Source organism: Actinia tenebrosa, unplaced genomic scaffold (genome assembly GCF_029948245.1).
Source record: "Actinia tenebrosa isolate PJP-AT-01 unplaced genomic scaffold, QUT_ActTen_1.0 PGA_scaffold7__59_contigs__length_16204524, whole genome shotgun sequence".
Taxonomy (NCBI): Eukaryota; Metazoa; Cnidaria; class Anthozoa; order Actiniaria; family Actiniidae; genus Actinia; species Actinia tenebrosa.
The window spans coordinates 4,766,343-4,791,169 of NW_028292584.1; the positions used below are offsets into that span (position 1 = coordinate 4,766,343).

Below are 24,827 nucleotides of genomic sequence, written 5' to 3' on the forward strand. Positions count from 1 at the left end.
GAATAACATATATTACAATTGGTTTTTGAAAACTTTTCATTAAATATTAACGAAAAAAAAAAAACAATCATGAAATAGTGTTAATAGAAAATTGAAAAGTTTTAAATTGAAATATTTGCGAACTAAGAATGAATCTACAGAATTGTTTGCTTCTTTCCGTGCAGAACCATCCTTGCTTGTGCCCTGGCTTCTGTTATTTGAACTTTCTAATACTTTTTTATAAGATAACTGCTATAAATCTCGCGTTCTGATTGGTTGGTAGCAGGTGCTTTATTGGAGCACACATCACTTTCCACTTTCAGTTTATTTTATTTTATTTAGCATTGCAATTTAAACACCCACCCACCCACACACACACACACACACACACACACACACACACACACACACACAAACAAACAAACACCCACCCACCCACGCACACACACACACACACACACCTCGTTCCCAGGGCCTTATCTTCTGGCTTTTTTTTCAATCCATGAATCTTTGCGGTACAAGGATCAAAACAAGATGGCGTCCATACTGGACCAGTACGAACAGGCTGCTACTGGTGGGGCAGACAGCCTTAACCCTTTCCTAGCATCCGATGATATCGAACCAGTGAGTGTAACATCAAATTTAGACTTTTATTTTCCCTATGCCTTAGTTTTTGACTAGAAAATCATTCAGAAGCCTATGATTTGTGAATGTCAAACGTAGTGGAATGTTCTGGTTATCTGTTTCACCTTTTCGTGATTCGCTTGTTGTTTTGATATCATAATTTTTTACAGATATTTATCATCTTTCTTTTATAGGTTTCGAGTGGATTTATAGAGATGCAGAGTGATGACATTCCTATTTTTAGGCGTCAAAAGATAAATTTTAGGTACAGGAAATGTAGATATAATGTTATGTCAGGGTTCGATGTGTAAGTTAGCCATGCCCTGACTTAGATCAGCCCAGAGGTTGTTTCAAGGTTCGATATGTGAGTTAGGTATACCCTGACCTAGATCAGCCCAGAGGTTGTTTCAGGGTTCGATATGTGAATTAGGTATACCCTGACCTAGATCAGCACAGAGGTTGTTTCTGGGTTCAATCTGTGAGTTACCCGGGGTCCTGACATAGATCAGCCCAGAAGCTATTTCAAAGTTTCGTTCATATCTAAACTTTCGAGGTAATAAATTGTTTCTATTCGTTATTTGTAGACCACCAAGTAATATTGCTGATTTAGTTGTGTGCAATAACACAGTTGTGGTTGCACTCAGTACCAACTTCATCATGCGAATAGACCTGGCAAACACAAATGAAATTGACAGTAAGTACCATGCCTTTTATAACACCAGCAAATAATGCTGCACACCAGTGCCTTGTCATTCTCATTGCACTTGCTTGACAAAATGCAAGAGGCTCTGGGAAACCCTAGAATTTCAAGAGCTGTGATTAGTTAGAATATTGCAAATAAAATTGCAACCTGGAAAAAAAGGATAAGAATTGCCTTGAAAGTTGATAAAGTGGCAATGTAGCTGTTAAAAAATAAAAACAGCTTTTTTTGGAAGTAAATTAAAAAACTGTTAAAGTAGGGAGTTTGTGCTCTTGTTATAGTTCAAATAATTTGAACTAAATGCACATGCACATTTAATATCAGGTTGCCACATTAGACATTTCTGGCTACCATGCACTTGGGTTTCCGAGAGTGTCTGGCATTTCGTCAAGCATGCACAGTTAGAATGACAGGACTCTGGGGTCGAGAGTAATGATACTGTAGACCTGTTTAGGGCTGGCTCTAAAGTCCTTAAAATATCTGCAAGTGATTAGAGACCTTCACAATGGCTCGGATAACCACTATATATAGAACTTGGTAATAAGAGACGTCAAATGCAGAGGGCCAGCCCGGGAGGGTACTCTTGCCCATTTAGGGTAGGGATGTGCCGCTGAGCCCACTGAACCCTGACCCTATAAAATCGCTAAAATTCATACCCTGTTCCAGAGCAAGATCGCTGAAAATCAAACCCTGTTCCGGTATTGCGAAAATGGATACCCTGTTCCAGAGAGGAGAGAGCATGATTTCATAAACCCTGTCCCAGAGCGAGCATGATTTTATATACCCTGTTCCAGAGAAGAATCGCTTAAAACCATACCCTGTTTGGCGGCACGTACCCGTATAGCAAATATAGGGGAGTAACCTCCGGGAGGGCCAAAGGTTTATCAATTGCGACTGTCAAGTGTCACCCTGTCATCATCAAAAACTATGATAACGAGGTCCTAAATAACACAGGCAACCCAATAGAAACTTTTTTGAAACCTTAAAACTTTTGAAATTGAGTTTTTTATTGGTGTTGCTGTGTTTCAGCTGTTGAATTGAGTAGAAGGATGGATGATACTATTTATAAGATCTTCTTGGACCCAAGTGCAAGACATCTGATAATTTGTATGAATTCCCAAGAGTCTTATTATCTTGCAAGGAACTCAAAGAAACCAAAACTCCTGACAAAACTGAGGGTAAGTGTGTTTTCATTCATTCATTTCTTTCATTCTTTTCATAAGAAAATTGCAGCCAAGGTTAAGAAAGCTGATAACGATCCTTTAAAAATATTAATGCCTATTGCCCAAATTAGTTCATATAGTTTAAGAAGGTCTAGTACCACTATGCCTGCGGTTAACACTGAATGTTTTAAGAATAGTTTTTCTAACAGATTAATTTATAAATATTAGTATTTTTGGTCCTTTTATGTTTTAGTCTCTTAGCGCACCACTTGATTGTATTTTATCAATGTGAATAAAGACTTATTATTATTATTATTATTATTATTATTATTATTATTCCTAAATTCATTCTTCCATCCACTTCATTCATCTGTCCTTCTTTCTCATTTATCCCACTATCCATCCATTCATTGATCCTTCTATTCATCCACTTCATCCATCCTTTCATTCACCCCTCCACCTATCTAATAAGAGGAAATTTTTTTCAATAATGAGCAATAATGGCAAAAAGCGCCAAAAACTAGACTTTCGTATGAGTTTTGATCCCAATTTTTGTTTTGAGTTAACACTCAAAACCTTTTTTAAACAGTTAGAACCTGATGTATTATGATAAAATGACTGTTTGAAGCGTTATTTTTAATTGTACAAAGATGTTTTGTGGCATTTGTGTTAGAATGTTGCTTTGTCAGGATTTTTTATAAAAAATATATGGGAAACAAGCAAATGAAGGTCTAAATCTCATTTTCGAATAAAATTTTTGCTTTGTGTTAACACTTTGATTCCACTTTCATTGGTCATCTCCACTTCCAAACAAGTTAAACTTTCTGAATAATAAGATTTTAGCCTTGTACAACAGCCTTTCTTCAAGAGAATAGTTTTTGGCACTCACTGCTTGAATACAAAAAAAATTCTCTCTTAATTTATTGATCCATTCCTTCCTGTGATATTATATGATCCTCCAAGGATCCTAACTAAAATGCATCCCTTTTTTGTGCACAGGGTCATCTAATTAGTGCTGTTGCTTGGAACAAGTCAAAGCTAACTGAAACATCAACCCAAACTATATTATTAGGGACGACCAAAGGTAAGACTCTTTGTAAAGTGGGATCCCTGTGTCCCAAATGACACAGGCAACCCAAACAAAATTTTGAAAAATTCTATACTCTTGCAATAGACCTCTTCGGCTTGAGGTAATGTTTTCCCATTTAAGACCACATATCATTCCCTTGAGAATAAGATTCTTTGTTTGAGTTGTATCCATATTCATGTGTCTTCTCATGTGCAACCGAGCGCAAACCTTAAACAAAGAAATGATACTCTAGGGAATGACACGTGGTCTGAAATGGGAAATCATTATGTTAGAGCCAAAGAGGTCTATTATGTCATCTTAAACTTACTAATCTAATATTTATGCATCTTTTATAGGTTTGTTATTTGAAACAGAAATTGAACCAGAAGAAAAGTTCTTCCAAGGAGGGATCGAAAGGTTTTTGAAACAAGTAAGGAAAAATAATGACTAAAAATTGCAAAAACAATTTGAAACTCAATATCAAAAAGTTTTGTTTTTATCACTAGTTATATGACGTCAATGCCAGTGGTGAAAAAGAAGAGCCTACATGTGGTGTAATGTTTGAGAAACTTTCCAGTCAAGACCGCAAGTATATCATTATGGTAGCAACATTAAGGTAATAGTGTAAAATTGTTGTTGCCATGGAGATTATGGTATAAAATTGTAATAGACCTGATTCTGGAGGGGAGTAAATAAATACAGTTATTAAAAAAATTTGATGACTGAACTGACTTGACATTGTAGCCTTGACCCAGGTCTCTGCACCATATTTCATTTCAGTATGTGATCTCCTTTAAGTAGTAATTAGGGGCGAGGTCAAAACATTTGTGCAAAATAGGGACCCGATTTTATGAAAGGTGGTGGGTTTCTGGTTCATACCCCCTCCCCCTTCAGAAATGCTTGATAATGGGGGTATGTAGTGGCAATTTCTATACACAAATATGTTTTTTAGCATACATGCAGAAAGACAGTCCATTCATTTCTGTGATTTGGCTTTTAGTTTTGGAGATATTTGCAGACAAAATCTAAGATTTCACTTCTAGAGGTGGTGGGTATGGGGTAACACCACCCCTCCCCCCAAAATCAGGTCCCAAGAGATTACTATTGTTTTGCCCTCATCCCTTAGCAATTATGATACCCAATGTCCAATGGTTTTGATTCAACGAGCAATAGCCTAATGCTTTGTGATTGGTTTAATTTCAGCCGCCTTTACCAGTTTATAGGAGATGTGTCTAATGGAGAAACTGTAGACTTTCTTCCAATGTTTACAGAGTATGAAAATGCTCCTGGTAGGCAACGTTTATAACAATACTCCATCATTAATTGCTATCTAGGAAAATATAAATTTATAATCTATCATCATGTTCCACCCCAAAATGTTCACAGTCAAAATGGCTCAAACTAACCCCACTAGGTTTTATTATTCGAATATTGAAATTTATTATTCTTTCAAAGATTACGAAGGCTCAGAATTCAAAATAATAACCGATTCAAAACTCGAATTCTGATTGGATTGTTCTTTATAAGGAACACTATATTCCAATCAGAATTAGAATTTTGAATCAGTTATTACCCAGAGTCTTCGTTTTCTCAGAGAAAATAATGAATTTCAATATTCAAATCATGAAACCATTAATGGGACCTAGGGGGGTAAGCTTGAGCCGTTTTGACTGTAAAGAGTTTTGAATTTTACAAAATGATCCATTCATACATTCATCTATCCTTCCATCCACCTACTCATTCTTCCTCCCATCCATTGATTCACCCATCAATCCATCCATCCATTTATCCATCCATCCATCCATCCATCCATCCATCCATTCATTCATTCATTCACCCTTCAACCCAACCAATCCATCAACGCAACTATTCATTCAGTCATTCATTACTAGTAATCCATTTTTAATCTTTCCAGCACCTTTCCATGAGATGCCAGGAAATCTTGAACATGGTGAATTAAGGTTTTTCTATTCCAAATTCAGGGGAGCACCAAGTTCCTTTGCATGGCTGACAGGTAAACCTGCCTGATAATATTGATGATAACTGTAATATTAAAAGTGTGTTTAATAAATAGTAAATGTGACAATAATAAAATGAAAAAATTATCCATCATGGGCACCATAAAACATACACCTATACATTCACATCGCCTGATGAAGACTAGCAGTTGAAACATTGCCGTCCACCTAACTGCCACAATCGTGAAACAAATGAATATTAACTGTATTAATAATAAGTAAATAATTTATTAATGAATGTTATTTGTTTCAGGAAGTGGAGTTTATTATGGAAAATTGACGTTCACACCAAATGAAAAAATTGACAATATTATTACAGAGTCGAAGCTGCTCTTGTATCCTTATCTCGTTGTATTCAATTCCATCTATCCCATTCATTTGTCCATCTATCCCTTTCATTTATATCCCATTCAGCGTCTGTCCATCAAGACAATGTATTAGAAGAGAGAGAATTAAAGCTTTTAGTTAGTCATAGTCATTATTATTTTTATTTTTTGTCCCTTTTCATTTTTCTTTCGTTTTACATGTATCCCATTCCATTTCACCTTACCAGACAATGTTATGTCTCTTGTAACCAAATCCATCAATTTTAAGTATTTCCACCACATTTTCCTCTCATCTAATGACAATTCCCATTCAATCTCATTTTAACACATTATTCCCATTCAATCTCATTTTAACACATGATTCCCATTCAATCTCATTTTAACACATTATTCCCATTCAATCTCATTTTAACACATTATTCCCATTCAATCTCATTTTAACACATTATTCCCATTCAATCTCATTTTAACACATGATTCCCATTCAATCTCATTTTAACCCATTAATCCCATTCAATCTCATTTTAACCCATTATTCCCATTCAATCTCATTTTAACCCATTATTCCCATTCAATCTCATTTTAACCCATTATTCCCATTTAATCTCATTTTAACCCATTTCTTTTTATCATGTCTTGTCTCCTTGTACTGCATCCCATCTCACTTCCTATTCATTCCCATCTTCTTTTTAGTTTATCTAATAACAATTTCTATAATGAAATATCATTTCATCCCATTCAGTCTCATCCATTCCTCTTTATCTCAACTTGTCTAAGTATTCTTTTTGACCTTAATGGATATTGTAAAGATATATGCCTTCTGGTGAAAGTAAAGTCCCAGTGCCTCCCTTGGCTATTGGGCTCACTGAATTCCATGCTCTTTTATTAAACAAAGATAGGTATAACACTGGCAGTTCCTTTTTTTTTTTGCTTTCCCACTTGAACGCATTGTCCGTCTGTCTATCTTTCTATCCGTCTGTCTGAGTAAGGTCTTCTCGTTATTCAATTCATTTTTGTATTTATATATCATTTATATCTTTTCACAACAACTTCCATATTAAAAAAAGTTTATATACTTATGGAACTATTGTTTTCAAAAAAAGGTGCATTCGTTTATTTATTCTGTCAGTCTGTGTCTTTGGCTCTATGTCCATGTTCTTGTTCTCGTGATGTACTTGACCTGCTCTCTAGTGCAACAGATGACTTCTATTGTATTCCAGTCTTAATACCAAATCTGCATTAAAATACTTGTTTCTGATTGGTTGATTTGGCCTTGATTCTCTCTTAATCCATGCAATTAATTAATTGCACACTTCTGGTTTTCTTCTCTTGCTCATCCCAGTACTAAACAGTGACCATATGTGACCTATATACCTACTTTCTTTCTGTCTTTAATAGATTTGAAGCTGTGTCTCTGTTGAGTGAAGAGACAGTCTTTGAAGATGTCATGCCACCTAGGGTAAAAACAAGACAAATCAAATTAAAATAGCAATATTTATGATCAAAAGAAAAATGATTAATGGCATGCACAGTACACATCAAATTGTTTCCTAAATTTAGATTATTTAAGATTCAGTGAAGTATATTACTATCACAGAAAAAAAATTAATTGGGGAAAACCTTCAAATTTTATCATTATTCAGTAGCCTGAAACAACCTCTGTGTTGATCAAAGTCAGGGCACAGCTATAGGGGTGGATCCAGGGTGGATCCAGGAATTTGTTAGGAGGTGTCCCAAATGAAGAAATACATAAGTATAAAGATATTATGCATCACTTCAAAAAAGTGTAAGTCGAGAGTGATTACAATTTTAGGGGGTGTCTGGTGCACCACAGGACACCCCCCTGAATCTGTGCCTGCAGCTAATTCACAGATCAAATTGGAATTTAGTGTGTTAAGTTTTACTGGGATGAACCAGAGAACCAAGATATGCAACTGCTCACCATTTAGATAAGCCTGTTATAACAAGTAAACTTAATTCTTTCCAGTATGGAGTTATGAGAGGAATGTCTATTGACATGGCCAAAAAGACAGTGTGGATTTATTCAGACACAGCCATCTTCCAGTACCATGTTACAAGAGAAAGCAGGTAAACTCTTTGTAATGCATTCGTGGGTAGATGGCATAATATGCCTAACAGGTTTATTAACCCAATTGATAAAACAGCTGATTGATTAAATTAGAATTTAGAAGTTGATTTTTGTGGAGGAAGGAAAATCTGTAGACAGCACAGGAGAAAACTAACAAACAACTCTATTCACATTCGATGCTGAGCTCCAACACAGTTAGCATTGGTTAGAGGTGGAGCAATAGCAGTGCATGCCACCCATGCTTCTCTTTTATACAGTTAAAGATTGTCAATAGAAGAGAACATGATGGCGAGTCCAGGGATTGAAGCCAGGCCATTCATAACCACTGACAGTAGTCAGAGGCAGCACTTTAGCAGCACATGCCATGGATGCTTCCCTATGACTTCTTACAATGTGAATTTCCATTGTTCCTACAGTGAGGGAATTTAGGATATTTTTTTGATATTTTTTTCTGAATTCTGTACTGTAAGTTTCAAACACTACAAAATTATAAACATAGAGTTCAAATACACTGAGTGATCAAAAAACAATCTTAATAGATCTCCTCAGCTCTAGAGTGCTCGAGCCTAATGTTGCCCCATTTCAGACCACGTGTCATTCTCTTGAGAATAACATTCTTTGTTGGAGTTGTATCCATATTCATGTATCTTACTCTAGGGAGTGAATGACACATGGTCTGAAATGGGAAAACATTACATCAGAGCCAAGGAGGTCTGTTGCAATGAATTGGCTCAGGGGATTATTCACTGTATACATTTTTAAATATCATGAAACTTAAAGTATCTTAAGACATAAAACTTGAAGTGTTCATGGTTCAAGTGCCTTTACTGTAACTGACTTGTCTATGTATTAGAACCAATTCTTAATTTTTGTCTCTTAGAGATGTCTGGAAAATGTATCTGAAGAAGGAGGATTTTGAGAGAGCAAAACTCTACTGCAGGGTAGGAAATTTATGCTATTCATTACTTTGCTTTGTTAGCAGTCTAAAGTCCAATTAGAATCCAGTGGAAAAGAGCCACTCTGTGGATCTGCTGACTGTGTTAATTCCCATTAATTTATCTTATAATATTTATTTAATACTATAGACCTTTTTAGCTTGGGCATAATGTTTCTCCATTTCAGTTGACGTGTCATTCTCTTGACCTTCTTTTTTATTACTAACTGTAGGATAATCCTGCAAATCTTGATAAAGTCTTAATAAAATTCTTTGTTTGAGTTGTATCCAAATTCTTGTGTCGTCTCATGTGCAGCCATTAAGAAAAGAAATGATACTCTAGGGAATGACACTTGGTCTGAAATGGTAAAAAATAATTTAATGTATGACTCTCTTTGTTAAGGATAATCCTGCAAATCTTGACAAGGTGTTGACCAAGCAAGCAGAGGATTTGTTCCAAAAGAAAAAGTAAGTTTACATGTAATATATGACATCCTATTTTCAATAGAATTTCTTTGGTGGAGGAAGGTACCAAAATAGACAAAAGCTGGGCACCTAATGCATGATGAGATCAACACTACACAAAAATTATATACCCAGCTCTTCAGCCCCCACCCCCCCCCCCCCCCCCCCCACCCATGCCCCTTGGAAATTACAGGGCAGATGACCATTTTTACTGCTTTCATTAACATCATGTTTTCGATCTCTAATTCAAGCTACACTGCAGCAGCCAATTGTTATGCCCAGACACAGGTGTCTTTTGAAGAAATTGCACTAAAGTTCATTAAAGTAGAAGAAAAGAAGGCATTAAGAATGTTTCTCATGAAGAAACTTGAAAGTCTTGAACAAAAGGTTAGTCTAATATAGTCTCAGGGCTTGAAATAGAATTTTTTCAGCCTGCCATAGTAAAGGAGCATGGTAAAATGAGGTCATTCCAGTAAATTTTGCATGTCATTTTATTATTCATTTGGCAGTGCATCTTTATTTTTGCCTGCCAAACCTGAAATTTGGCCTTTCATTTGGCCATTGGCAGGCCGCTATTTCGAGTCCTGTGTCTACTAACTGGGATGTACAGTACAGGAGACTAACCTGACAGGGTGGATCCATAATTTATAACAGCCAAAGCTAGGTGTCATATGATAATAAATGATATTCAATAAATAATAATAATAATATTTAATCACTTATACTACATGATATCCATAGGAATGATCTATCGAGCATTACATATTTATAATAAGATGCTAGATATAAACTAAGTCATATTATTTAGAGCGGATGCAATTAAACCGTGAAATAAAATCAAACTAAATACTATCTAAAAACTAATATTATCTATTAAGTGACTAATAGTTGCTATCACTCAACCAGAACATTTATTAAATGAAAGACACAAATGGTCTCTTGTGTATTTGTCTTCGTATGATGAATGTTCTGGTTGAGTAATAGTGACTATTAGTCACTAAATAGATACTATTTATCAGTATTTAGTTTGATTGTATTTCACGGTTTAATTGCATCCGCTCAAATACAAATCAAAACATATTAAAAACTAATTTAAAATTTATATAATAAATGGTGAAGTCTCAGTACAAAAATCTTATAGAAGACTTGCATTTTTTATGTCAATTTGAATTTGAATTAAGTTGCCCTTCTTATCCATATTTCCAGGACAAGACCCAGATGACGATGATAGTAATGTGGTTAATAGAGCTATATCTCAACCGCCTTAACCAGCTGAAGGACTCATCTAGCAGTAACCCCTCTGAACATGACAAACTCCAGGAAGAGTTCCGGAAATTCCTGGCCACTACTGTGGTTAAGGTGTGATCCGTGCTTCTAATTATAGGTTTCATCTGTGAGTTTCTGGGCAATGGTTGAGGTCAAAATGACCGGCAAGGCAAAGATTTGACTTAACAAGTACCAATTCTGACTGGACATAGTCTAATTGCATTGAACAGCCATTATTCTTAGCCCTACCAATACATGTCTAACATTTAGTATCGCTATTGTGTGGTTAGATCGTGAGCCACACTCCTCGTTGCCATATATTGTAAGCCCTACCAATACACGTCTAACATTTAGTATTGCTATGTATGGTTAGATCGTGAGCCCCATTCCTCGTTGCCATAAATTTTAAACCCCACCGATTTGACCAATCATGTCTGGCCATTGAGCAGCTGTTATTTTTAGACTAAATTTGATATTCTGTTAGAAAACTCATTAATAATTCATGAAGGAAACACAATAGATATCATGACCATGAAGGAGGTTTTATATCTGATATAGATTTGTCTTCATTTGCATAAACTTTAACTTGGATTTTCTCTATCAAACTTGGTTTATTTCATAAAGAATTCTTAACAATATGAGAACATACATCATGAGTTTTCTGAGCCGTTTATTAAACTTGCAGATCGTGTATTATGGGGTCTAAAACCACTCGGCTGCACCTCCCTGCTTGTTTATTAAAGTAACATTACTACTTAAACTCTTCTTCTTACTCAATAATATGCGTTTGTTGTTGTTTTAGTCATGCTTGGATCAAAACATGAAAACAGCATATGAACTGATTGCAAGCCATGGAGATGTCGAAAACCTGGTTTTCTTTGCCATGCTGATGCAAGGTACTTTGAGGACTTGCATGTACGAAAACAGGAAGGCAGAAATCTATGTTCCTGTTTATTCATTTTTCCCTTTTTCCTTTTTCTAATTCCTTTCCTTTCCTATCTTCATCAACTCTTTCCTTCCCTGTTCCTTCAACTCTAGGTTCCCATTCTCAGTTTCAACTCGCCATTTCTTTTCTTCCTTACTTACTTACTTACTTTCTTCCTTCCTTCCTTTCAACCATTTATCGATTCCCTATTTTACTCATCCCGTCTATCCTTTTCACATATCCCAACCATCCTTCCTTCCTTCCATGCATGCATTCCCAAACATCCCCAATTCACACACTTCATCCTTCTATTCATCCCATCCATCCCACTATTTTCTTCCATTTTAGATTATGACCATGTAATCAGCCATCACATCCAGCATGATGATTACCCTGCGGCACTCAACGTTCTTACCAGGCAGACTGACACAGAACTGTACTACAAGTTCTCTCCTGTTCTCATGCAGCACATTCCAAAACAAACAGTGAGCGCCTGGATTGAGAAGAAAGGAGCACTGAATCCCAAAAGGCTGATTCCTTCTCTGGTACATTATCATCAACAAGGGACGTCTGTACAGGTAATGCAACAATGTTATTTGTCACAGACTAATATCGTCATTATCAACAACATAACTATCAACATCACCGACAGCATTATCATCATTACTGCATTACCATCACCACATCATCACCATCAACAGGCCATCTTCAACCATCATCATCATCATCATTACCCTGTTCATCATGACCATGACTATCGTCATCATTGCCATCATCATTACCCATCATCATCATCATCAACATAACTATCAACATCACCGACAACATTATCATCTTCATCACTGCATTACCATCACCATCAACAGGCTATATCTTCAACCATCATCATCACCATCATCATTACACTGCTCATCATTGCCATGACTATCAACATCAGCTGCATTACCATTACCACATCATCACCATCAACACCAACACCATGTCTTTTGTCCTTATCATCCTCATTATAATCATCATAATTACCACCACTACCATCATCATCATCATTGAGCACATTTAACATTTCATTGTTTAATTGCATTTAATAATTGTTCTATTTTTGTACTGCAGTTGGAAGAAGCTGTTCGTTACCTAGAATTCTGTATTGAAAGACTTGGCAATCAAGATCAGGCCATCCATAACTATCTCCTGTCACTTTATGTGGAGCTCAAGGATGATGATTCGTTGCTGCGCTACCTTCAAATGCAAGGAACTGTAAGTTCATTAAGGGAGCCAAGGGTTTGTTAGGTCTCGTTAGTTTTTTCCTTCAGTTTCTCTGGTTTTTCCCTATTCTCAAAAAAGTAACAAGCTGAATTTGAACTGTAAGTAAGCTGTGCCCTGACTTTAATCAGTCAAGAAGTTGTTCCAGAGTTTGATCTGTGAGTTAGCTGTGCCCTGGTTTTGATCAGCCCAGAGTCTGTTTCAGGGTTTGATCTGCAAGTTAGCCCTGCCCTGACTTACTGCAAATCAATCCAGAGTTTTTATTTGACTGGTTCTCTCCTCTAGCATCCAGACAAGGTGTTGTATGATCTTGAGTATGCCCTGAGGCTTTGCTCTGAACACAGCAAACACAAAGCTTGTGTGCATATCTATAGTACCATGGGGTTATATGAAGAAGCTGTAGACTTGGCACTCAAGGTGAGTTAAGGGGGTATGGCCACAGGTTAGTCTGACAGTATGTATAGTCCATACCGTGAATGTTACTTTCTTCTATTTTGGCATCAGTCAATCACATTTACTTCCCCTGCCCCCTCCCCCCAGGTGGGAAATGTCTTTGTAAATTAAGTCTTTAATGGACAAACTAGACAATCACAGCAAAAATGTTCATCAAAATGAATGACCTATGGAGGTTTAATTTTGGATCTTTTGACTGAAAATATCATGATTGTACACTCTTTACTAAGGGAAGGAGAATGTTTTCAAGCGGATCTGATAATGTCATGATCAGGGATCCCCACTTTTTAGATACTAGATAGATTAACAGGGCAACCCATTCAGCAATTGGTATTGGGTCTTGCATGAAACTGCTCTATGGCATGTGGAATAATTTAGAGCACTTTTGTTCAAGGTTGACGTTGAACTAGCTAAACTCCATGCCGAGAAGCCTGCAGAAGAGGATGAAGTCCTGAGAAAGAAACTGTGGCTGAGAATTGCAAGACATGTTGTTGAAGAAGATAGAGATGTAAAAAAGTAAGTAGAAACGTTTTATAGTAGAATCCTTCTTTATTTACAATAAATTACAAGTTCAGCCTTTTTGATTGAAACCATATAGTAGGACAGAATTGCCCATGATTTTGAATAGAAAAGAGGCTTAACAATTCAAAGGTTTTTTTGCTAGAAACCCCATGATCAGAAAGGATTTTTCTCATTATTGGATGAAAAAATCTTTCTAGACATTGGAGGAAATTAAGAATGTTCTGTTTTTACTATTATTCTTTTGAGAATTTGAAATTTTTTGTTTGAGTTTGTATCCATATTCATGTGTCTTCTCATGTGCAACTGTTAAATAAGGAAACAATGTTCTAGGGAATGAAGCATGGTTTGAAATGGGAAACATTACATCCATGAACTTCAAGGTAAATTGCAAATTTATTGAGAAAAACTTTTCTTGTACTCCAGGGCAATGGAGTTTGTAAATCAGTGTACATTACTGAAGATAGAAGATATCCTTCCATTTTTTCAAGACTTTGTGACAATAGACCATTTTAAGGTAGGTGAAAATGCCCTGTCTTGAGTTCCATGAATTATTTTATAATTAATATTTATGTTATGTTCAAAGGATGCCATTTGTTCTTCACTACAAGAGTATAATCAACACATTCAAAACTTGAAAAATGATATGCAGGTAAACTTAGATAATAATGTTGGTGATAATGATGATGGTGATGATGGTGGTGATGATGGGGAGTAGTGATGATGATGATGATGTCAGTGATGATGTGATAGTGATAATGATAATGGTGATTCCAATTGATGGGGTCAGTGATGATGGTGATGGTGATGGTGATGGTGATGGTGATGGTGATGGTGATGGTGGTGATGGTGATGATGGTGATGATGGTGATGGTGATGGTGATGGCGATGATGGTGATGGTGGTGGTGATGATGATGATGGTGGTGATAATGATTATGATGGTGATGATGATGGCGTTGGTGATGGCGATGATGATGGGGTCAATGATGATGGTGGTGATGATTATGATTATGATGATGGTGATAATGAAAGATGGTGATGATGGTAGTGATAATGATGACAAGGGTATTGTTGACGATGATGATGGTTATGATTATTGATGATTATTAAATATAATTATGATTATCACAAGTATTTATAATATTACTTAATGTTTGTTAAAATGATAACTTTCAAAATTTATTATTATTCTTAAAATAAATTCCTTATCTTAGGAAGCAACCGAGAGTGCCAAACTTATCAGAACAGACATCCAAGATGTTAGAAACAGGTTAGTATGTTGCTGCCTATTGAATAATTATACTCACAAAAAGAAAACCTAGAAAACTAGAAAACTTTTCATTAGTAAATGATGTTGTATGATTCTTCTTTCTCCAGATGTGGTATTGTTCCAGCCAATGAGAAGTGCTCTATTTGTTTGTATCCCCTCTTGACCCGGAGCTTCTACTTATTTCAATGTCAGCATGCCTTCCATACAGACTGTTTGGTAAATGAGGTCAGTTATATTTAACATATTCATTTATTCATTTATTTGTTCATTCATTCATTCCTTCCTTCCTTCCTTCTTTCCTGCATATTTATTTGTTCGTTCTTTCTTTCTTTCTTTCGTTTATTCGTTCGTTTATTTATTTACAATGATATTTCCATATTTACATATTGGCTCCATGGAACCCCCGAAATCTGCCCCCAAAAAATATCATTTTTCAAATCGCACAGACTTATAATGGTATCCATTAATAGCTGAATCATAGAAGAGGCAATACCTGTATAAATGAGAACAAGGTTTTGGTCAAATAAAAAACTGCAGAAGTATTAAACAAAGTTTTCTCATTTTTTAAAATCTCTGTTTTAGTTATCACTTCTTCTCAAGGAAAAACAACGGTAAGTGTAAAAAACCCATTTCCTTTGAAATTCCTTGTTTCCTTTTAAGATGGTGCCGGAAACTGTAGAAGGGGCTTTATCTAAGGGAAGCACGGGTGGCGTAGCGGTGAGAGCACTCACCTGTCACCAATGCGACCCAGGTTCGAGTCCTGCTGAGCTCGGTGTTGTATGTGAGTAGAGTTGTTTGTTGGTTCTCTCCTGTGCTTCGAGGGTTTTCCGGGTTCCCAGGCTTTCCTCCCTCTGCAAATTCCAACTGGAATTACAGTGGATGAAGAGCTACTCTGTAGAAATGCCACTGCTAAATCCCATTTATTTATTTTATATTTCATTTATTTATTATGTTGTTAAAATGTAATACTGATAAAATATATTGATTGTGTGATTATCTTTGGTCCCTTTAGAGCCAAAGCTTTATCATTGTACAGTCTCATCTACTCATCTGACCCTGCATATGGGGAAACACCACCAGGCAATTCAGATCAGTCACGAGAAGCTTTAAAGGTATGATTAGGTGAAATCTTTAGACAATAAAAAAATTCTTAATACCCCCCCTTGAAGTTCCCCAAAAAATATACCCCTGGGCAATCTCTCATAGCTTCTTCTAAAAATTTTACATCCCCCCAATTCTCTAAAAAAAATTTCAAGCCCTCCCATTTTACTGGTAAAAATTTTTCCGATCCCCCCTAAATTTCACCTGCCCCCCCCCCTTCTGCCATACATTATGAACGCAGCCTAAGACTCCCCTATTTAGAGAGTACATGTACGAGTAATAAGGTCAAGCAAAAAGGAAGTGAAAGGTCACATCAGCTCTGTTGACCAGTGGTTGCTTTCTTTAATAGGCTGAGCTTGATGATCTCATTGCAACAGAATGTGTCTTCTGTGGTGACCTGATGATCAAGTGAGTACTTTCCATTTCCCATCCATTCTAATCCCTTTTTTCTTTTCTCAATTTTCTTTCTTTCAGTCTCTTTCTTCCTTTCTTTTTGTTCATTTAATTGCTTTTATTTTGAACTTTTTTTCAATATTCCTTTCCTATACATCCTTTTTCATTATTTCATACAACAAACAGGCTGCATTAGACTAAATTAATAGAGTGCTCACACTAAACCCATGAAACGAATACTAATTTTTAGCACTAAATAGTGATAACTAAACAATAGAAAACAAAAGATTCTGTATGAAATAATACTAATTAGTACAGGTTTAGTGCATGCACCCTATGAAGTTACATATAGCTGTTTCAAAAAAGGTTGGCGAAGGTCTTGTTGCAGTCTGTCTTTGCTTAACAAGTCTAAACCACCTTGTATCTGAGAAGTTCATGTCCTAGAGTACTGATCATGACTGCGGTTCATTCATCCTTTCAGGACTATTGACCAACCGTTCATAACGAATGAAGAATACGAACAGGTGCAAGCAAGTTGGGCATGAGAAAGGACTAAACTACAACAAAATTTCAGAATCAAATACAAACAGTAGAAATGTCAGGTGTTGGAGATCTTATTATGTCTTGTCAAGCTATTTTTTCTTTTCAAAAAAATTTCGCGGTTTAAAACCTGCCTGGAGCTAAGATTTTTTCTGTGGAAAATTAGCTTGACAAAGCATGATCAATATCTCTAGCATAGATACCATACAAAAAATCCAGTTTTGATACCCGTCGGAAGCTCAGATATTTTTCTGAGGAAAACAAGCTTGATATCATAGATGGATTTCCTTTCTCATAATGATCGAGCCAATGAAGGTTTGCAGTACGGAAAGTTTTTCACAAGGAACAAATATTGTTACTATTTCTACATAGGACCATATAGGGGAATTACGATTTAGGTAATAATTATGAGATAAGAGTAAATGGTTTGAACCCAGGTGTTGAAATTTGTTGTGAAGTGTGATCATCCAGGTGAGTGTAGTCTTGAGAAAGACTGTTGTTGGTGGTGACTGATGTTTTGACAACCTGAGCGGAAATCCTCTTCAGAGTCCAGTGAGAAAACCAGAGATATAAGATAATGGTTATACAATAATGTACGTTCTCATGAAAACAGTTAGAAAACAAACATGAAAAAAAGATTTAAAATGAGGGTTTCACATTTTAACTAGGCAATAAATATTCATGCAGTCACAATGTAATTGTGAAAATAAATAAATAAACTTTCTTTTACATATTTGATTTTCATGACAATGTAGTCAACAATATATAATTTAATTTTAAAAGAGAGAGAGATAGGTTTGTAAAGAAATAATTATGAGATAAAGTCTGAGTAATAAAAAAAATTTTTTAACTTTTGTCATTATTTTATTCAGTAGAATAAACCTTTTAATGTATTTACCATATACTTGCACTTGAAATATTTTTATCTTTATCTTAAATAATCTTATAATAGAGCTACTTTCAAGTTCAAAATTATCGCTCAGGCAAATACTTAATTTTTGATTTACATAACATTTTAAAGTCTCTTCATTACAGTCCAATCCTGCTTTCCTCATTGTCCAAGTGATTTAATTTTAAAGTGTCATCATTCCTGGTCAACACCATAAGTTTAATCCCTGCAACAGCAGCAATTACCAGCAGAATTGAACACATTGCAAAAATTGCTGTTATCCCATGACTACTGTGAGTGTCATGCAAAGCAAGCAAGACAATTGCAGCAATAGTGTTTAGGGGCACCCTAAACCAGTTTATGATTCCTGAATGGTGAGCTTCTGGGAGAATCTTCTGCCTCAGCCATCCCATAGCTGGAAAGTAGACCCCACATGAAAGTTCGAGGAGAATATACATCAGGAATGATGTTCTGGGATGATTGGCACTTGCAACGGCAGCACCAACATTTGCTAACGATGCCATTGTTACAGACAAAATCACCATCTTTATTGGCGCTATCCTCTGTCTTACTGTGAAATTAAAGAAGTAGCCTCCGATCAAGACACAGAGCATGAATGACGAAAATATAATTCCCAGTGGTGGGTTCAGGTGTCGCCGATCCAATACTGGAGTCCACAAAAACACAAAAATGTACATTGAGCTCTCAAATAGAGAGTTGACGGTTCCAATTAGTAATACACGATTGTTCTGGACAATGTGACGCAAACATTCCATGCACGGTTGGAAAACTTTTGCTGACCGTCCACCATAGTTCTCATCCCAAGTGAATTGGATCAGCACCCCTGCGCCAATGAGGAAAGGTATTGCAATGATAAATGGAGCTACGGGTCCAAAATTAAGCCAATCGGCAACGACATTAGCCAGGACTCCTGCTCCTACAGATATCAAACTGTTGAAGATTGTAGCCTTGGAGAATGTTGCCGACACCCATTCAGGAGGAAAGTCATGACTTTGAGAATGTTCGTAGACATACCATGCATCGAATGCTGTGAATAACAGTGACGTAGAGACCCCACCAAGTATTCTTCCAGCAATAAGTACGCTGTAGTCTCTTGAAATTTTAGTGAGACAGCTTATTGAGTAAAGAATAGTGAAAAGAATACATGCTTTTTTTCTGCCTAATGCATTTGCAAGGTAGCCACTTGAGGTTCCAAATACCATACTTGAAGCAAACCCGCAAACATAGATGATGGCAATCTGTGTGTCAATGAAGCCATAATGGCTGTAGAGTTTATATAAATATGGGTTTTGGAGCCATTCGGCCATTAATGCAAGGAAATAAACACGGAAGTATGTGGCCTGGAAGGCATTAAAGTTTGGGTTGGCAATTGCAGCCTCTTCTGATTGGGCAGTTTTGCATTTGAGATGAATAAATGCACCAGCACCAAGGAGTGCAACAAATGTGATATACGCAATGATTAACATGATCTATTCCAAGTAGAAATCGTCTTGATTTGTGTTCAGTGCGTTATATTCGTTATGCCATGCTTGTGCGGCAGTCAGCCTGGAGATAGAAAAGAAATAAGTTAACAACAAATTTAAAACTGTGCAGAACCTTTTTCTAATAAAAATATTTCTTACAATAGAGTGAAGGCATTTAACCCGTGAAATAAAAATTATTAGTTAACATGTAATAGTCAAATAGACACAAAAGAAAACAATGGAATTAGGGTCTACTAACGTGTGTTAGTCTAATATCTATTTCACGGGTTTAATGGCTTCACTCTAATAATTCTTTCATCTATCATTGCATCCAATTTGTTTGCCCCCCAGTCATCTCCAAAGAGTGATGTGAAAAGTCTACTAATGTGTGTTAGTCTAATATCTATTTCACGGGTTTAATGACTTCACTCTAAGATTTAAAAGTATTTAGGTTTTAGTGCACACAACAAGCTATCCATGAAAAGAAATAATAAAATAGTATTAAATACTACTCAAACAATAGAAAACAAAGGATTTGTAGCTTTGAAACATAGCAATTTTAAATAATAAACGTACTTTTCAGAAGGCAAGACAAAATTTTCCTTAAAATGAGAAACACTGAACTTCCTGCAAAGATATTCTAAGTGTTGTTATGACAAAATTCAACTCTGCTCTCATTTGTCCTTTTGTTGTAACAAAAGAACCGTTATGCTTTGTTACCTTACTGTAATTTGAGAGGGAAGACCAAATCCAAAACTTGCTTTTAAGTTTGCAAGTCTTATGATCGAGCTTTACTGTAAAGATGAATAAATCTTCGTGTTGAAGTCTAATTTAGCTTTATCACTTCCAAAATATAGCAAATTTAGTTGCTAAAGATGCTTTGATTTGTCGGAAACGCCATTCTCTAGCAGTTTAACAACACAATACCCGCAATTGTTGGTTCTGAGGTAGAAAATTTATTGGCCACGTGTAATAATCTGACTCGATATAGAAAGCTGCCTTCAAAACAAAATGGCGTCTATATTTTATATTGACTTGTTACTATTATTAAGGCTATTTCGGTCAAACTATTATTAATACAGAGGCGTATTTTGATTAAGTACAGACGTAGGAGGGTATATTTGATGGATTTGATTACCTTATCTTTATTTTCAAGGCGGTTTTGAATAGAATTTCCCGAGACTTGACCAGACGTGTACTATCCTTCAGGAAACATCCTATTGCTAGCAATTTTGCACCCGACGGGAGTGGGGAATGGATACTCATAAAATCTATTTGTACAATTTGTACACAATTCTGTAATATTTGTTTAATATTAACCAAATGAACTCCAAATATTTATTCCTTAATTACTTAGTGACTTTTGTTTGTTTTTATCTTGATGAAAGGATATTTTGAAGTACAAGACTGTTCGCATACTATCCCCTCCCAGTGAAAGAAAACATTTCGTTCTGCAATCCCAAAGTTCTTTTCCGGTATAACGTTAATTAGGGGTTCAATTTCACTTCCGGTTGCTTCGTAGCAAAACAAACATACGCCACAGGTTTCGCCACATAAATTATTTGTAGTGTTTCGACAACAAACTCGCGGAAATCAAGAAAATAAACTACAAACAAAACCGATCTCCACGAGTGCCCTCGTACAAGATGGCTGTCTTCCTAGACGAAATTTTGGTTCACATTTTTGAATATTTCGACGCTTACACATTGACAAGAATCGCTTTGGTTTGCAAGCAGTGGTCAAACTTTTCTAGAACTCCTCGACTATGGAGAAGTTTAGTTCTGCAAAAATGGCCTTCGCAAAGATTTCTGTACAAGAATGTCCCAGTTACTTGTGAAAATTGGTACAAAGTTTATCAAGATTTGTACTTGAGGGGAAAATACTCTCCTGACGACATGAAATATTTTATTTCTTGTCGAGTTGGTGAAGACGAACTTGACGTTGAAGAACTCAGAGAAGCCATGTTGCTACACACGGCTAAAGTCGTCATGAAGTGGACTTTAGCCGAGCCGTTTGAAGCAGAAGAAAATGGAAGTTTCCCTCCTTTCGATAGCAATTTCGATTTTTATTACGATACTCACGACTTCAAGTGGAAGTTCATTGATAAGAGACAAGAATATATAGAGGACTTAATGGGGTACAAATTGTCGACGAAGATGTCGCGAAAATCCAGGTATATTAGACCGTATCAGGTGATTCCCAGTTGTCTCATGTTGTACCGATGGCTGTCGTTGTTTCGTTCTATCGCTACTATAGAAGAAGGGCTGACGTTTTATAGAATTTGGCGCCATCACATCAAACACAGGGAAACGGGGATGCTTTTTGAGATGTGTGATTGGAAAGCCGCTATGTCTTGTACTTTCCTGAAGGGCAAACCTGCTTCTGGTCCTTACGCGAATGACTGCTTAGAACTCATGGATTTATTATCCCATCCACACTTCATAATGCATCCCCTGGGAATGCCTAGTGCTATTGTCAAGAAATCGTCACTTTTGTCCCCACCATCTGGAATGAGTCGTCAAACGTCTGTTTCCTCACTTATTTCAAATGTACCGAGGTCACTGGGTGGGTCCATGGATAGGCTGTCAGAGGGTAGAGTCAGCTGGATGCGAGGGACAAGTGGAACGGAAAGTGAGGATGAATCAGAGCTTGTCTATGACGACAGTGGATATTATGCAAACTGTGAATACTTCATAAGTATCAGTCATTGGGACATCGAGGAACAGCATACCATTCAGTCAAGTGTAGCAGAGCTGTGGTCTGTCACTCAAACAACCATGGAGCCACAACTATATCTTTCATTTGATGCTCTAGAGGAAAACTGGTACTTCTATACTTACAATTCATTCAGCAACTCCAATAGTCTGTCACCCATAGACAAGAATGGACACAGTGATGATCATGACCTGCGACCCATCTCAGAGAGCCTGTCTAAGCACATTTTGGATCGGTTCCATGGTTTTGCAATAGAGCCAATTCCTAGCTGCCTTGCACTGTATAGACTTATTTGTTTGTTTGATTTGAATGCAAATAATTATGTAAGCACAAAGGAAGGTACAATTTGGTCTGTCACTGTGGTCCACAATCAAACTGGAGCTCGGCTGAACCTCAAAGACACAAATGGTAATTTATCTTATTTCAGCGATATCTCTATAGGGTGGGGACCTCGTTTTCATAATTCCCATATTTAATTTTACTGTAAAACAAACCTCTATTTGTCAGTGGACACCATTTATTGAGGCAAGTTCCTGAAGGCAAACGTCTGCCACTGGATGTATTTATTTTTTATGCAATTACCAGTGCCAATTGAACCCCATGCACCCTACCCCTGAGGATATCATCCCAATTTTTGAATTGATCAATATTATATATTTCTTTTTTTTGTGTGTTTTTTATTTATTTATTTATTATTGTTATTCATAGGTTGGTTTGAAGCTTCAGTGTGCCTCACAGATGAACTTATGGATCAACTCAATACTTCACAAACTCACTCTAACAATGAAATGATCAGTTATAACACACCACCAAATGACGTATTGGTAGCAGATTTACAGCCACCATTACAGTGGAATGATGAATATGATGGAGATGATGATGATGATGGTTATGATGACACAGATGAAGATGATGATGATGATGATGACAAGTATGATGACATTGACCAACACAGCTATATTTCCAGACGCAGTCAAGAAAGTCAGAATATTGAAGAACTTGTGCCACAAGATGCCGAAGCAGAAAGGATTGGCAATGTCATTAATATAATCAATGAGAACTACAATAGTGATGATTCTGCTAATCAGGGGGGTGCAGACTATCTGCTAGAACCGGTTGGTGTCGCTGCTGAGCCAAATAATGCTGAGCAAACCAACCTTGAATTATTCAAATATGATGTTGTGTGCTTGTTGAATCTACTTATCAATGAGAAATTTGGGCATCCATATGGAGCCATTGCTGGTGCTGTTGCATAGCTTAAAATAAGCTTGGGAAATTTTGCATTAAATATATAGTTGTGAAAGGTCTGTGGCCTAAAAATTGCTTTTCATAAAAGCTGTACGTTTTAAATTTGGAGATGATGCTACTTTGGTACTAAAGCTCTTTTCAAGCAATATATACATAGAAATAGATGGAACTATTAATAGTTTGTAATCATTCCCAAGGGAATCCTGAGAAAAAAAACTAGACAATTGGCGGCCATGTTGGTGGTAATGGGAAAGTCGGCCAATGTATGATAAATACCGCTATCATGGCTGCAATGATATAACCTAAAAACGAAAAATAAATGGAATTTTGTGGGTCAACATGATAATTTAATTCTTTTAATTCATTAATCATTTCTTTATTATTTTATTAGCACTATTTCGACATGTTGATGGTTTTCACGGTGGCCATGTTGAAGGTACTTAACAAAAGAATTGTCAATGAACTGTTTTGTTATATCCTCCAACATGGCTGCCGTGTCTTGTTATTTAATTCTCTTGGGAATGGTTGAAAACCATCAATAGGCAGTGCAATTCATCATAGCCTGGTTCAGCTTAGCCTGTAAAATGGAGGCATATTAAATTGATCTTTATTGAAATTAATTATAAAATTATTTTAAAATAAAACATTCTCGTATCCAGAGCTCTTCGGTTTCGTTCCTACCTGTAGGAGGAGCGCTGCCAGCGTACGAGAATATTCGTGAAAAACTTTGTAAGAAATTGCACAAACTTGCACACGGTCAGTAAGCCCTCGGTCGACGTAGACCTACAAAACTTTGCACGCATATTTGTACAATTTTCAAATATATTCACGGATATATGGTATACATTCATTGTTAAACTAAGTTAAATGTCTCAGTAAAGTTGCGGACACACGGTGCAACATTGCACGCAAAATTGCAAGCAAAAAGGCGTTGCATCGGTGTCTATACCTGGACTTATTGCACGCAACATTACATGCAACAAATCGGCTGAAGTTGAATCGCGCTCTACTCTTGCAACATTGTGCGCAACAAATTTTATCGTGTGTGTCGCCTTTATAGTGGAATCAAATTATTTCCTGATTCGATAAGGGAATTACCAAAATCATTTAATTGCCGTCACAGTTTTTCGCAAAGTGGAGACCGTTTGAAAACAGTCCTATCGCACAGCAAAACTAAAACTATAGGCTCTTGACAACGCTGACACCATTCTCACATTGTTTTTCGTATGCACAGATGACGACACTGCATCATATCCAATCGTCTTTGCGTTTTTGATCGTTTTAAGGAAAAAAGAAATTATTTAAATCAGTTTAATCTCTATTAGCTAACACATGCTTATACCCATAATGCAAAGAGCCGTCAGACCACAGGGAGCCCAGTGTAAAAAGAATATTA

At 36.4% G+C, this 24,827-nt stretch overlaps 3 protein-coding genes across 4 annotated transcripts; 2 read left to right on the forward strand and 1 right to left on the reverse strand.

The window, feature by feature from the left end:
* Positions 1 to 487: 487 nt before the first annotated feature.
* On the forward strand, positions 488 to 17,826 carry LOC116287645 (vacuolar protein sorting-associated protein 18 homolog). Its single transcript, XM_031694329.2, has 30 exons — positions 488 to 603; positions 798 to 868; positions 1,188 to 1,297; positions 2,333 to 2,481; positions 3,466 to 3,550; positions 3,892 to 3,965; positions 4,042 to 4,151; positions 4,739 to 4,824; positions 5,451 to 5,549; positions 5,807 to 5,888; positions 6,689 to 6,778; positions 7,278 to 7,338; positions 7,867 to 7,967; positions 8,849 to 8,909; positions 9,306 to 9,370; positions 9,619 to 9,754; positions 10,574 to 10,726; positions 11,436 to 11,529; positions 11,907 to 12,136; positions 12,669 to 12,812; positions 13,104 to 13,235; positions 13,666 to 13,787; positions 14,217 to 14,307; positions 14,377 to 14,442; positions 15,006 to 15,061; positions 15,169 to 15,286; positions 15,644 to 15,672; positions 16,074 to 16,173; positions 16,512 to 16,570; positions 17,037 to 17,826. Exons 1-30 carry the CDS (start codon positions 514 to 516, stop codon positions 17,098 to 17,100), a joined length of 2,928 nt encoding a protein of 975 aa, XP_031550189.1. The 5' UTR covers positions 488 to 513; the 3' UTR covers positions 17,101 to 17,826.
* Positions 17,827 to 17,953: 127 nt separating this feature from the next.
* LOC116287647 (solute carrier family 61 member 1) lies at positions 17,954 to 20,733 on the reverse strand. 2 transcript variants are annotated; one of them, XM_031694333.2, is made up of 2 exons: positions 20,189 to 20,433; positions 17,954 to 19,550 (listed from the first exon to the last, which is right to left on the reverse strand). In XM_031694333.2, the coding sequence occupies exon 2, from the start codon at positions 19,469 to 19,471 to the stop codon at positions 18,125 to 18,127; it is 1,347 nt and encodes a 448-aa protein (XP_031550193.1). In that variant the 5' UTR covers positions 19,472 to 19,550; positions 20,189 to 20,433; the 3' UTR covers positions 17,954 to 18,124. The 2 variants fall into 2 exon arrangements, with proteins under 2 accessions (XP_031550193.1, XP_031550191.1); XM_031694331.2 differs by lacking the exon at positions 20,189 to 20,433 and adding an exon at positions 20,607 to 20,733 and having other exon boundaries at positions 17,955 to 19,550.
* Positions 20,734 to 20,988: 255 nt separating this feature from the next.
* On the forward strand, positions 20,989 to 23,769 carry LOC116287646 (uncharacterized). The gene is made up of 2 exons (XM_031694330.2): positions 20,989 to 22,591; positions 22,892 to 23,769. The coding sequence occupies exons 1-2, from the start codon at positions 21,115 to 21,117 to the stop codon at positions 23,437 to 23,439; spliced, it is 2,025 nt and encodes a 674-aa protein (XP_031550190.2). The 5' UTR covers positions 20,989 to 21,114; the 3' UTR covers positions 23,440 to 23,769.
* Positions 23,770 to 24,827: the final 1,058 nt, after the last annotated feature.

Bases quoted from the DNA above. Each gene is read 5' to 3' on its own strand.
- LOC116287645 (XM_031694329.2), top strand. From the start codon at position 514: ATGGCGTCCATACTGGACCAGTACGAACAGGCTGCTACTGGTGGGGCA. The intron at 11,530-11,906 runs GTACTTTGAGGA...CTTCCATTTTAG, and splicing joins CTTTGCCATGCTGATGCAAG to ATTATGACCATGTAATCAGC. The intron at 13,236-13,665 runs GTGAGTTAAGGG...CTTTTGTTCAAG, and splicing joins CTGTAGACTTGGCACTCAAG to GTTGACGTTGAACTAGCTAA.
- LOC116287647 (XM_031694333.2), bottom strand. From the start codon at position 19,471: ATGTTAATCATTGCGTATATCACATTTGTTGCACTCCTTGGTGCTGGT.
- LOC116287646 (XM_031694330.2), top strand. From the start codon at position 21,115: ATGGCTGTCTTCCTAGACGAAATTTTGGTTCACATTTTTGAATATTTC. The intron at 22,592-22,891 runs GTAATTTATCTT...TGTTATTCATAG, and splicing joins GAACCTCAAAGACACAAATG to GTTGGTTTGAAGCTTCAGTG.